Source organism: Malurus melanocephalus, unplaced genomic scaffold (assembly GCF_030028575.1).
Source record: "Malurus melanocephalus ecotype Western Australia unplaced genomic scaffold, MMel_1.1 scaffold_125, whole genome shotgun sequence".
NCBI classification, from domain to species: Eukaryota; Metazoa; Chordata; class Aves; order Passeriformes; family Maluridae; genus Malurus; species Malurus melanocephalus.
Genome location: NW_026623357.1, coordinates 876,098 through 891,077, shown reverse-complemented (window position 1 = coordinate 891,077; position 14,980 = coordinate 876,098). Strand labels below are relative to the sequence as shown.

The 14,980-nt window shown below is 40.9% G+C and overlaps 1 protein-coding gene across 1 annotated transcript in view; it reads right to left on the bottom strand.

Moving 5' to 3' along the window:
- Positions 1-4,257: 4,257 nt before the first annotated feature.
- TM2D1 (TM2 domain containing 1) overlaps positions 4,258-14,980 on the bottom strand; it is a 13,132-nt gene continuing 2,409 nt past the window's right edge. The window contains exons 3-6 of the mRNA XM_057370403.1: positions 14,091-14,199; positions 9,747-9,838; positions 7,188-7,261; positions 4,258-5,995 (exon numbers count right to left, since the gene is read on the bottom strand). Coding sequence (XP_057226386.1) covers positions 5,885-5,995; positions 7,188-7,261; positions 9,747-9,838; positions 14,091-14,199 — 386 coding nt within the window. The 3' untranslated portion in view covers positions 4,258-5,884. The remainder of the gene's footprint in view (positions 5,996-7,187; positions 7,262-9,746; positions 9,839-14,090; positions 14,200-14,980) is intronic.

Sequence of the window (14,980 nt, the reverse complement as noted above, 5' to 3'; positions counted from 1 at the left end):
GTTTTGGAATCACAGAATGCCAGAATGGTTTGGGTTGGAAGGGAACTTAAAGATCATCCAGTTCCACCCCTGCCATGGACAGGAACACCTCCCACTGTCCCAGGTTGCTCCCAGCCCCGTCCAGCCTGGCCTTGGGCACTCCAGGGATCCAGGGACAACCACAGCTGCTGCGGGCACCCCGTGCCAGGGCCTGCCCACCCTCCCAGGGAGGAATTTCTTTTGTAATCTAACTTAAAAATTCCCCCATTCACTTTGACCCACAACTCCTTGTCCTGCCACAAGTTTTGAAGGTTTTGACCCAAAGGCAGTTTCAGGCACTCAGTGCCCCAAGGGAGAAACCCCAGGGCACCCAATTGTCACCGAGGTGGTGGCAAATGACATAAAAGATGGGAATTCCTGCTCCATCCCCCCGGAGAGGGCAGGTTCACCCCAGCACTCCGCCTGCCTCGGAGCCGTCTCACACCTGCTCTGAGCACRGCAATGCACGGGAGCAGCCACAGGATCCAAGGGGAGACACGGTGCTCTCACAGGGAGCAAAATGCACAGCTCATTTCACCCCAGGGCTGTTTGGGGACAGGCACTGCCTGCTTGCAGCCACCCCCGGCAGGACAGGGCGCAGGGGACACGCTGGACCCCGTCTCCCTCCCCGCCCTGCTGCCCACTAAGTTATGACACTGCAGAGAAAATAAAAAAAAATCAACAAGAAAAAGAATTTTGTGCTCAGCTTAATCAGACTTGGACCAAGTCTCAGCTCGAACCAAGGTTAAATAGGCCTTTTCTAAGGTAGGATTTATATAGCAATTACAGTAATGGAAACGGAGCTTTATAATTCTTATAGTGCCTAAAATTCTGCTGTGTCATATGCATCTGCAGAGCCCGAGGAATGTGCTGCTCGGGGAGCACTGCAGTCCTGAAAGCAGCCATTCAAATGGATCATGGAGAGTTATTGGAGCACGTGGACGGCCGGGATTTTTATGAAGCACAAAGAGTTACAATCAGAAACCMTGGGAAAAGCAAGGAGCTCGTATCTGAGACAAGCAGAGTTTTTAAAAAACACTTTATTTTGTCGGGAATGTACGGAACCGKATCTCCATCGTGGTGCAAGCAGCACCGAGAGTGTCCTTTTTATCCTTGGATTTGTTTCCCTTTGCTGCAGTGYGAGATCCACGGTGCAAAATGCATCTTGGCCAGACAGAATCCTCGCAGCCGCTCTCCAGTTTTCTCTGCCGTGCAAGGAAAAATACCGGCGCTCTGAGCCGGGGCTGCGATAAAGAACAACTCGGGGAAGCCTCGGGGATCTGATAGGGGGTTTGGCTCCACCTTCAGGAAGCTGAAAAGCAGACAGACAACGCGGGGTTGATTTTCCGAMGCTTCCCGCAGAAGCTGGAGCCCCACAGCCGCCCCTTCCCGACATCATTCCTGCCCCACAAAGGGTCTCTGCTCGGATTTACCGCACATTCCCCCATCCGATGCCGGGGTTTTTCTTCGCGGTTGATGCAGCTCTGAGGAGTCCWCCTCCTCCGAGAAAAACTTGAAGGGTTGGGACAGCATGTGCAAAGGGAGCTGGAAGGTGGACAAAAAGCTACAAAAAGCAGCTTTGAGRTGACAAAAGGTCACAAAGATACCACAGAACTGTCTCAAACACCATTCACGCTGCCGGTGCTGAGGTTGCCCTGCAGAATGTGATTTTCTCTCATAATTCCCAGAGATTAGAGAGGTTCTCTGGGTATCACAGATGGATTGAGAGGAAGAAAGTGGGAAGAGTCTTGATCATATTTCAGTCTAGCAAAACACTTAAGCATATGCCTAAAGTTAAGCTATTTTTTCTCCTCGGTTTCAGGCAGAAGATGCAAACAGAACAATCTCTTATATTTCACTTTTTGGCAGACTCTGAGGCTGAACCCAGAACAAGGTAGCTGGTTAGAGAGCATGATTTAAATGAATTTAAATGGTGTATTTTTTTAAAGAAGCCACAGAGWGACCACTTTTAATAATGAAAATGGCAGAGTGGTTAGGGATGACACCCCGAGTTTGAAAGTCTGTATGATGCATTAGTGAAATAATCAGCAATCACACAATTAGCAACAGCCCTATGAGGCAATGGAAATGCACGGTCTTGCCTTTAGAATTTCCCCAGCTGGGTGCTTGAGCACCCAACTTTATTGTTTGTAACATCAGTTTCAGGAGGAAGCCGGTTTGAAAAGTGCAGAGCAAGCAGCAGTGCAGAGATGGCCTAAACACCTAATGAATCTAAAAATAAAAAAAMCTCAAAAACACTGAGAGGAGATGGGAGCAGACTGAATAGACAGAGCTGTGCAAGCAAATATAACTGAATATACTCCTGAGGAACAAAGGAAACAATCCTTGATGGGGTGACAACAGATGTTCTCCAAGAAAAAATTCTAAGGGAGCATTTCAAACACAAAGACCTTCCTGTGGAGCTGAGAAGTTTTACTGGCAGACGTACAGGAATACATCCTTGGAAACAGAATAAAAGCTAACATTTAAGGTGTTATCAGGTCCTGAAAGCAGCAGTGATATCTTCATGTAATAAGTTGTGGGTGGTGGTGGAGAGGGAAACGGTGAGGATAACAAAACACTGTCACAGGAAGTGCCGTAGCAGAGTTGAGGTTTAAATCCCGGGAGGAATAAAAGGTTTGTTCTAAAGAACCTCAATGAAAATGAGCTCTAAACAAGTGAGAGATGCACAGGTTGACCCAGCTGAAGGAATGCAGCCCAGAGTCATTTATTAGTGTAGTCAGCACACTTTCACCCTGTGGGAGAGAACATGGAATGCCCAAAGCTGGATGTTTCTCCCAACTTTTTCAGAGCATGAATAAGCACACTGCAGAAAATCTTAAATTGGTCATTAAAAAAAAGAGGGGATGGAAATAGGACAGTTTGTAGAGCCATTTTTGAAATGACTGAAGTGCCCTAGTGGTTTGGGAAGATCTGGATTTAATGCCTGGCTTGGATCTGCAGCATCTTTGTGAACAGTTTCCTCTGAGTTTTTCAAGACTGGGCATCTCAAACTTTTGTTTTAAACTCTGGCCTTAACTTTTTATGTTCTTTATTTTTACAGATACAGAATAATACTTCTCTGCCTCGTTGGAACATTGAAGGGATTCCTGACTATTTGCAAGGCCAGCAGATATCATTTTATCTGGGAATGAGGCAGGAGGACAACATAGTACATTGTCTAATTATTTTCATTGCTTTGCAACTGTTTTGGGGAAAACAACCCCGAGAGAAGATTATTCTGGTGCAATCAGAACTAGAGAAAGACTGGGATGGACAACTTGATTGACAGGAGAAAGCTAAAGCAGGCAGCAACACARAAAATCATCATTGGACAGACATTTTGATAAATATTACTGCAGCCAATTTATTATTAACACAGTGGGACAGCTTTACATCTTGCATCACACTTTTCACAGCCCTTATGGTAAACATGCCATATCTGACAATTACAAGATGAAAACAAAGACCTCACTAACTGTCTCCTGGCCCTGCAGCATTATCTGCTTGCTCAGTTAACCCTCTCTGCACTTCAACTACGCAGCTGARTGAGCATATAGAAACAGCACCGAGTGTTCATATAGAGAACACAACCTGGCAGCAGCCCACGCCATTTCCAGAGGTTAAGCCGTCTGTGGCACTCGTCCCTAAAAGGCTCACCAGGCATGGGAGAGGGCTGTGGCTGAGATGGGAAGTTGTCAGGACAGGACAGAGGATCCAGGGAATCCCTTCTGGAGGGGAGAGAGGTCACCCATGGCCGTGTCCTGCTGCAGTGACAGAGCAGGGCAGCCCCCGCGAGAGCAGCCCCGGATCCCAAACCAGGCTCCAGCAGGGAAGAGTCCCACAGCAGCTCTGATTYCCTGGAGCTGCTGATGCACATCTTCTCCCTCTACACAAACTCTGCAGCTCGGACTGGCAGGTTGTTCTCTCTGCTGGCTGCTTGGCTTCAGGGGATAACAATCTGATGCACCTGATCACTAAGTGTGTTCTCATCCCATTCACATAAAACCTGCTCTCAGAATTTTTTAACGCATAACAAAGCACAATGTGGATTGCTGAAATCACCAAATCAATCCCCCTGCTATCTGTGCACCTGGAGACACATTTGAGAATGAAATCTTGTATGAGAAATCTCCCCAAGGCTATTTTTTTTATTGTAACATCCATGACACCTTCCTATTTTCACAGCTTCATTATCAGCTTCAGGGTGGAAAAACAAAAAGCAGACAAGTCACAGGATGATCTTAGGCAGGAGATTTTATTTTGATTCAAACATCTATTTTCCATCCACTTCCCGTCTGTTTTTCAAAGTATTTCAGGGGACAAAACTTGATGTGCACAAAGAGCATTCAGTGAGGGAGAGACCAAAGGGAGACAGAACAAATATCAGGCAAGGGAATGGAGCTGACAGGGTGTTCTTGTCTCTTTGAACCCACAAGGAAAATGCACGGTAGGAAGTATTCCAAAACCACATCTTTCTTGCGTGAAGGAAAGAATTAACGTTAAGCACAAAGTATTCCTTGTGGTTTATTCTCATTACGTGACATGTCAGGTTATGCTGATTTGGGAAAAAAAAAGGATTTCTTTACAAAGCTTTCTGTGCACTGGGCTTAATGTGAGTTAAAAAGAGCCTAAACCYCACAGACTGTGCTTTCATAAATCAATTTAGGAATCTCATTTTTTGTAATTCCCTTAAAAATAGAGTTTGGGGATATATTAATGACAGGTTGAAAGTTTCACCTGAAAAACAAAAGAATAGCCCAAATTTTTGTAGAAAACCATATTACATTCAAGTTTCTATGGTGTGGGTTTCTCCCTCAGTCAGTGCCAGTTTTCATTAGAAGGTGAAGAGAATACTTAAAATTGGTCAAAGAGCATGAAGATTTTGTTGGCATGTTTTCTGTCTCTGTGTGTACGTACTTTTCCTGAAAGAAACATCCAGTGAAATCCTGGTTGTCCRGAAGACTTTGGTCAAACAGCTGTGAAAGACACCGAATTTATTTCACTGCAACACAATTGATCCAAAATAAGAGCCTTTTGAGGGTTTTAGTAGTATAAAGAATTCACTCTTTTGACACTCCRTAGCTGTAAAACACACAGCAATTTATTTTCAGAAAAAAAAGTATTTATTTCACTATGGGTGGTTGCAAGAGAGKAAAGAAAAAAATCAAAATAAGCAGAACAATTATTTCCTTGTCTAACCTCAGCACACCCCAACATCCACCCTGCTTTTTTTTTGGTGTATCATCTACAGCTCCCTTTTTGATGCATCCATATTTCTACTTTTGATCAGCACTGACCAAATTTTGCAACTTGACCAAAATGTACAGAAATAATTACTTCAATTAACAGAATTTCACAGGCTACACCAGCCTAAGATTCATGGCTCTTTGGATTTCAACAGGATAGAAAAGAAGGCAGTTTGTGTGGTTTGGGATATTTAAATTAATTTCCAAACTGCCACAAGGACAGACCCCAAGTGTAATCCTAGCCCATCCATGCTAAAACTCTTATCAATTTCAATGGAATAAATATCAGTATATTTATTAGGAACAACTCCTTCTGCAGCTCTCTGTAACACTCTAAATGACACAGACACAAYACCAGTGCAAATTGCAAGAGTCTGCACGTTATAATTTAGCTACAAACTCTGTGCTCCCAGAAACAGAGCAGTCCCAAAGTTCCACCTTTGAGGTAAACTTGTTTATGTGARGAACCTTCACATTTTATCATCTTTGTTCACCGTGCATTTAATATTCTGTTCTGACGAGGTGTAATCAGTAAGTCCTCAGCAATTCCAGTGGATGACTGGATCCAGCTGTAAAAATAAGCTGCACCTATGGATTTGTGCCACTCTCTGCCAGAGTTAGGGATAGGTCTGCATTTTCCTGAAGGTTGCATTGGTAATGCTGAGCCGGGTCAGCCTGGCCCCATAATAATCTATGATGTAACTGGAGCCATCGGAAGGGCCAACGATCTGCAACAGAAAAAAGAACCAAGACTTTTTCAATATGAAGTGAAATATATACTTTGTGCTAATGTCTCAATTACTGCTAATTTTCCCATCATAAAATTAGTCATGCTTAATTAGTCAAACAGAAACTAGATTTATTTTGAAGTTATGCTGCAGTTTAACTGTTTTAGTGAGCGCTGTCTCAGAAGGAACATTTCCCCTGGGCTTCTAATCAACCAAATTACACAGCCAGGCACTGGGACTCRGTTAATCCGATGAGGATTTGAGTCTCAAAACCAGCCTAACAAATGAGTGGGCTCCAAACCACTTTTCCTGAACAAAGGAGGGTCGGCAGCAGAGAATTAGGCTGATGACAAGTGTCTTTGAAATACTGAACAGGTAAGGAATGAAGAGAAGGAGGAAAGATCGCTGAGTTTTTGTTCTGCAAGTGCTAAATTGATGTGGAGTCACCGGGGAGATCAACAAGGAGAGATGAAAGAGTCAACTGGATCTGTAAGTGCTCTGAGGCAAGATCACTACGACAGCATAGAAWGGAATTTGAGAATGCAGACAAAAGACATAGACAAAGTGCACACTTTWAAAATATTTTCCTACAAACCCATAGAAACAACTCCCACATCCACAGTGGATTTTGAGTTCATCATAGCCCATCTGCAATTCACACTAAATGGCTGCACCGCCGAATAAAACAATTTGGCAATTTCATGATGTGGCAGGATGTCACTCCAGCTGGGGATTTAACCCCCATGAATCCCTCAGTCACAGCTCTCAGGTGAGCTGGGACTTGAATGTGCAGGAGAGGTGGAAAATGAAAGTGGCAATGTCTTCTTTCATCAGCATAAAGCACACGCAAGCACAGAACTTCAGGATTCTGGGARCAGCAGGACATCTCATGCTGAGTCCATCACTCTGCCTCCCATAAAGAGGTTCTGACCATGTGAATTTATGGTGCTTCAGCTTCCAAGCTATTCATTATTTATAGCTAGCTAATCTAATTTTTAATTCCAACAACAACTATATTGATATTTTGTGTCTATATTCTATAACATCAACCTACAAACAGAACAAAAATAAATGCCTTGATTTTTCAATACCCAATGATTCTTAAGGCCAAAATGCTAACAAAGTATTAGTAATAAAAAAAAAAGCTTTAAAAACCACAGATTTGTACCTTGCTTTAAAAGCCCTGGCTTACCTGCATTGAAATAAGTATGAAATCAATTAAGCTCCCAATTCCACAAAACCCTACAGTGCAGAACTTTAACAAACCTAAAAAAGAAAAATAAAATTTAATGTAGCTTTACGCAATCACTAGGATTTAATCACTGGTGGCAATCACATCCAAACTCTCTCTTCATCTCACAAAATGTGTGTGTGTTTAATTTAAAAGTAAGCCTAAACTTCTTTAATTATTATGGAAAAAAAAACCCCACATATCCATATTTCTACATCCTGAATGCACTTCGGAGATTTTAAATATTTACAATTAGTTTTTCTAACATATAAATATTCTTAAACAAGGAAAGGCCAAAGTTGATAATCAGGTTACTGAAATATTCCTTTGTCTGAGGCACAGACAAAAAAATCCCAACTTGAGCTGCAAAATTTACTTATGAAYAGAGACTTCCTATGACCTCATGAGTTGCAGCACATACTGATTTGATTTTCAGAACATGCAACTTTGGAAAACAATCCTTTRTATAATTTTCATATTTTTGCTGAAATATGAATTTGTTTTGAATATAYWTAAAAATATATAAATACTTCTTTTCAACGGGTATTCAAAAATGTTGTTTTTTATACAAATAAAKGAAAGATTAATAGAAAATATATGGGAATAGCAGCTGACAGATGAATGTTTTATTGGAAGTTGTCCTGCAAGGCAGACTTCATTTGGAAAATGCCTTCAGAAAGAGGAGACTTTTTTTAAATTTCTATTTTTTTTTTTTAATATTAATAGTTTCTTGTACAATCAATGTAAWCCAGTGGGAATTACATATATTGTGAGTATTACTTCAGGCAAATATCTTGGTGAATTCCCTCTCTCCAGAGCATCAATGTGTCCACAAACCACCTCTTCTCCCCCAGGCCTTTTTATGGGGCTGCATATGGGGCAGAGCATCTCCCTGTCTGGATATGGCTCCCAGCTGACTGGAAGGAAAAGCCCATGTGCATCCTTCCCTGWGAGGCCACTGCAGCAGCTCCACTTTACTTAAGGAATTAGATGGAGGAGAACTGTTTCTGAACCTGGCATTTATTTCTGGAGTGCAGGGTAAGGTTGGGTTTTTTCTTCCTCCTCACTTCCCTCCCCACAAGCAGATCATACTGAGAAAATAAACTGCTCTAAAGCATGGAGGGAAAAAATAGTGTAGTTCTGCAGTTATAACTCATGGTTTAGTTCACARTGTGTGGGAGAGGAAGAGGTTGCCTTCCTGATTTCTTCATACTCAATAGCTTGTTTGTATTTGTGCACTCTTTAAACAAAAGAGAAGGGAAAAAAATAAACCAAAGAGCATTTACAGTCTTCACTACACTTGCAAAAAAGATTTCAATGCTATTAACCTTTCTTAACCATTTTTTGCCAGGGCACAGGTGACCTAAAAAATCCCTAATCATCCACTGTCAAGGAATCCAGCGTGTTGATTTTTATTCTTTTCTACTCTTACCTATTTTGCCTTCTTCACCTTTCAAAAGCTTGAAAACTTGGCTTTGGAAGAGTATAATTTTAAATATTAACTTTGGCTGCTGGCTACAGTATAATCCAGTAGGGTTAAAGCATCAGCCATAAAAAACTTCTATAAAAGAATTAAGGATTTATGAATCTATATTACCACAATATATTAAAAAATTATTACTGCAAATTATTATTCCAAATCCAGTGGTACAACAAAAATAATGCACCTTATTGACTGCTTTCAAAAATGTATCTTTTTGTGAAGCAGATGGACAAAGTAAATGCCAATTATAGAATCCCAGGGATGAAAGACATGGATGTTAATCAAGATTATAGAGAAAGACAGATAATGTCATTAAAAGGAGTCTGCATTTAATGGGCAGAAACTCCCAATTTCTGGCTGAAGTGACAGCAACACATACAGCTTTTTCCAAATCATTGCTCCATCCTATCTACACTTAAATTTACTCCCTTTGTCCAGCTCAGAACCAAGGCCAGTGAAGGCAGTTSTAACATAATAATGTATTCCATTATTTAAAAGCCAGAGGCACCATCAGCCTGGGAATCAGGTCCTAAAAAGCAGAGAGAGGTCTTATTAAGAGTCTCAACCTCTGCAGAACTGTTATTAACACCATGAGTTATCTTGAAAACATGCATTTGCCAGAATAAATTCCATCTCCCAAAACACCAGGTTGACTGTAAAATTTGTCCACTTTTTTCCTGGTAAAGTCAAGCCTCATTTAAGGCTGGCACATGAGTCAAAGCCACTTGTGCCCCAGTGCTTCACAAAGAATGCTGGAGTAAACATCAATGCAAAGCAAAACTTTGAGCAGCAACAACCACATTTGCTTATTAGGATTTTATCTGCTGGACAACTGTATCTCCATTTGTCACCACTCCAACAGAAGAGCAGGCTGAGGATAATGCAGCATTTTATCTCACTTGACAATAAAGTATGGATTCTAGCTGTAAATATTAAAACTGTGACTGTCAGCCTTCATTATTCAAAATATGAGCATACACATATAACTCAGTCATAACAMAGCTTTACCTCAAAGAAAACATAAGGAATAAACTTACCTAATGCAGGATAGCCTAGATAAAATCTATCTGCTCCCAGCCATCCAAGAAATAAGGACAGAGCCACTGCCACTTTGTAGGAGTATCCATTTCTGCCAAAAGAAACAAGCAATGTAGATAATGACTGCAAAATATACTCACTCATACTTTTGACTGTTAAAGTAGTGACTCATTTTCCTGCTGCTCCAGTTTAAAAAAAAAAAAAATACAACAGACTTGTTATTTGTCTTCAATTAACGGCCACGGCATTGATAATGTTAAGCTTTCAAACTGGGAAGGCATCCTCCATAAAGGAACCTCAGCTGCTGCAACTCAAGGGTACTCTTGCAGAATACAGATTATTCTGAAACTAAATGATGATTTCTTGTCAAGACATAATTCAGTTGCTGAACCATCCCCAGCTTCACAGAGCACTTCCTAACAGTTCAGCCCTACTGAGACAAGCCCAGGAAGCCAGGAGGTGTGTGAATACTGTCTGCAGGCATTAGCCTCACACGCAGCCAAATCGAGAGGAACAGGACAGACAGGTGAGATGTCAGCAGAGACAGTAATTGCCACGAGAGCTGAAGGAGAAATGAACCATGGCCACCGGCTGAAGAAGCTGCAGGAAGGATTCAACAAAAAGAGTAAGTCATGTATTCACTCATTACACCRTAAATGGCACAAACTCACAATGCAAAGAACTGTTGACAGTACAAAGATGCACAGGRGTAGAGAGGCATTCTCAAGTTAAGCTTCCCATGGTTAGTCATACAAAATAAATAGATAGAACAGACTTTTTCAGATTTATCCTAATTGGAACCATTCTTGCCAACAGCTGGAGCGATGCAGCCACCAAACCACCTGTTACTGCAGTCCCTGCTGGAGAACTTTGCACTAATAAGGGAGCTAAAAACATATCGCTCTCAAWGCTGGAATTGCTGCCTCGGCGAACAGCAACCTTCTGAACAGCAAACCCAAATGTAATTAGAACTGAAAAATATTCAATAATTCACTGTTTTGATACGTGCACTACTCCGTGCCAGCAATTATTTAATAGGCCCAAATTAAACTCTTGGTTGACAGTTGAATAAAACAGTTTCAAAAAGACAGTAGCTGACAAAAGTCCAAGCACTTTTATTAAGCATTTTCAGTGCCAAGTAGAGACCTACCTTTTTTGCTTATTATCTAAATTTACTGACTTTAAAACCTAATGGCAACATTAAGTGATTAAATCATGACTCTTACCTCAGTATTTGTTACTTGGTGTTTATTAGCAACATGGAACACACAGGGCATTCCTGGAACTTAATGTAACGTAAATTATCATCTTTAGAACTGTCTTGTTTCCACTGGAAAGAACACTAATGGGTTTATTTAAAACTGGAGGTAAACTGTTAGAAATTGTTTATCAACTACAAAGTGTCAACAGCCCTCCAAGGACACTAAAGCATAAAAAGAGCTGTTACATAAAAAATGGGAACACGGTTTAATTTTGCTCCTGATCACAACTAGTAATAAACTGAGCACTTGCCTATGCACTGAGATGCTTTTGAAAGCAGAACAGTTTCTGCAACCTTGTCAACATSAAACTGATGGGCAGAAGAAATCCAGTATGAAGGGGAAGAATGAGAATACTGTAACAAACAAAGCTGCATCCTYTTTCCTTTCCCTTACTCCTTCAGATAAAAACATGCATGAAGAGTGAACCAGTGAGTAGGAAAATGACACTTCCCAGGCATCTGAAAGAATTTCTGCAATTGGATAAAAGATGCAATTTGTTGTCAGTTYCTCTTTTGATTTTTTTCTTGCATCTCAGCCTCATCCAACCTTTATGTTTTCTACAAACATTTCTTCCAGCTGCCATGTTATAAACTCTTCCTCCCAGCTCTTCCACAGCAGTTGACAAGAGCAGGGGATGCTGTAGGTTGCTCTTTCAGGGCCTCTTTGGCTCTGCTCAAAGACCTGTCCACATTGAACCCCATGAATTTCACAGAGRACCATTTCATGGCCTGCTTCCCCGGAATAGCAACACTGTAACAATGGACTTTTCCAGTCTGCAGCATCAGAGCCTGCACGTATTAAGAAAAATATATGCTATCTGGGGGATTCTAGAATTTTGCAAAAAAATAAGATCTTCCTCCAAAACATCAAATTAAAACCAACCCTAAGCAATCTTGACTCCCAGTACTTCTTTATTGGAACAACCTTAACAAGCTTTCCCTTACGCAAACACGTAACATCTCCTGGTCTTGCTCTAAAATAACTGGATCCCAGAATTTAGCCAAAAATAAATTACAGTTTTGGCTAAAGCCAACTTGCTGATTTGCCCTTTCCAAAAGCTGGGGATGGAGAGTCACCTGGTGTCCCAATGCTGGGACAACCCTGCTATGGGAGGATGCCTTCTCAAACTAATTTTCTGGTTAAATGATGTGCACCTATTTCTACAGTTACAATTTCTATCAAAACTCAGGTAAAATGCTGGAAAACCTCCAAAAAACAGTAGAAAAAGCAGGGCTATTGTAATACTAAGCTGGAGATTCCTTCTTAAAACAACATTTCTAATACTTAGGTAACATTCAAAGTGTCTCATAAAAGGTCTATCAGTRACTGAACCACTTTTTAAATAAGTGTACAGATGAAGGATGGTGATATTAATCTTGCTGCCATTTTTTACTGGTTTTAGGACATTATGAAGGACATGCTTGTGTAACTTTGTCCACATTCAGGGTTGTATTTTACTGGAGTTTTCAGCCCAAAAAGGGGTCTCTTCTCTTTCTGCCATACCAGCAGCTGTGGGACTAGAAAAGCCACTGCAAGTTCTTTTGGCAGTGTAACCATTGATTATTCATCATAAATAGTAGTCAAGATCAAGTAATAGACACTAACAAGGATGACGTTTCTCTGCCTACAGACCTGTTTTTAATTAATAAATGTCAAGAAAATCTACCTTTAAAAAATTWTSTTTCTTGAAAATACACTAAACCAAAAATATATGTATACAAAAACCCTCCAAACGTAAGAATTACCATCTAATCTAAAGAGGAAACAATTTCATTAAGCTAGTAAAGCTCATCTTCATCATTTTCAGTCCCATCTGTGATGGGGACTGAAACASAATTGTTTCTGGACAAAAATGTGACTGACGTCTACTTTAATGGMATTTAAATTTGATTAGATGTAATAATATGTTTTCTTCAGTTTGCTGAGCTTTGACTGTTGAGAAGACTAAATACAGAGAAAATATTTATAAAACTAAGAGGCAGAGCTGTTACTTCTGAGTTAGGCAAATTACTGAGCAGCAAGTAGCACATCAGAGTTATTTGCCCCCTAGAGTGAGAGTACCCAGTATTACTGGAGTTTTAATTTCCAAAGATTCCAGTAGGACAAAAGAAAAAGGTTCCAGCGTGAATCCCAGAAAGAGGAAACAAATGGTAGTGACAGGTGCTGGCTGATCATTAGCACTGGCCAGTTGGAACATTTATTGGTATCCAGAGCTCTCCTTCACTCACAATGTGCTTTAGAAAAATGAGGTCCATCATTCATGTACAGAAACAGGCTCTTAAARGACACAGAGGATTGGATTAAACACAAAAGTTGTTTCAAAATACAGAACAGTTTCTCTTATAGAGATTTTGGGGGGAACTGGAGAGGTATTGAAGCTCCCCCAAAATTCATGCATAATACAACTTCAGCTGCAGCTACAGGCACACTTTAAACTGGCATGAACCACTGAGCAGCACAGTCCTGTCCAGCCTTCCTTTGTCCTCTCCTTTTTATCCTTGAGTCACCCTCAGCCCTGCACTGGCACAAGCACTTGAAGCCACTGTACTGTGACTCAAACTGGGGAATGGATCCAAGTCAGCTCAAACCCACACCAGTCCCCTGATGTCCTGGGGTCTGTCAGGAAAGGGGATGGAGAGTGTCCCCAACAGCTCCTTCCAGCAACTTGCTGATTTTAAGCAGACGTGAAATGTAGCCTCAGAATTTGGAACAAAATTTTGCCAAGCTGAAATGGGAAGTAAAGCAAAGGTAAAGTAATAAGGTAAAGCAAAGACACAAACATAACAAAAAATGTGCAATGTGCAGGCAGAGACAGACTTCCTTATGAACATGCATGTTTATAGAGCAAGCTGGTCTAGTGGAAGGTGACTCTGGCCATGGCAGGGGRACAGAATGAGATGGGCTTTAAGGYCCCTCCCAACCCAAACCATTCYATGACCCTGTGTTGCATCCCTACAGTGTTTATTAGAGGATTAACTATTGGGCAACRTGCATGGTTCTATTTTACTTCTATTTTCCTTCTGCCAACACATCATGCGATTTTGGACAAATATCAGGTTTTCAAAACCAAAGAGTACTCACACATTGCGACACTCAATAGGCTTGTAAAATCCAACTTCATGTCCCGTAAAGACTTTCTCTATGCCAAGGTGATCTCTGCAAGTAATATTTGGTGCTGGCAGACACTGAACTGAGGACGAAAAATTATTTGAAATTAAGCAGTAACTGACACTCATAGCAGTTTTCTGACAACACACAAGTGAAACAAATTCTACTGTGCAACTGTCTTGAAACAAGGCACAGTTCACACACAATTACTCGTTTAAAAATATTTATTTTAGCCACTCCTACCACCAACTTCTAGTTTTTTCTTGGTACATTTTAAGCAAAAYGTAATAACATAATTGCTGCCTCAATTCTGTTTAATTTCCACTCTGGCTTCCATATGAGTCAATGAGAAACCTGAATGTGACATCCAGAAAACATTTTCATCATGAGAACAGTSAAATATTGGAACAAGTTGCCCAGAGAAGTCATGCCATTACCATCCTTGGAGGTTTTCAAGGTCTGACTGCACAAAGCCCCGAGCAACCTGGTWGGAATTCAGTGCCAACACTGCTTTGAGCAGGAGGCTGGACTATGCAACTTCCTGATGGTTCTTTCTACCCGAATTATTTCACTATTCTTGACTCCTAGGGGAACCAAAGTGGAAATCACAGCAGAAAGTGATCCCTGCTAAAAGTTTGCAAAGTATTACCAGAATATTACTCACGCTCCAATGCTGTAGTCTGTTGTTTTAAAGGGGAAAAACCTCAGTCCTTTACCCACTTTCTATCATGTTTCAGCAGTTGTGAGCCCTGTTGGTTAATTCCAACAAAACTGCAAGCCAGGTTTAACATTTCTTTCAAGATTTTCCAGTAATGTACATAGGCAAGAGATGGATTTTTTTTAATGCCTATCCGTACTACAAA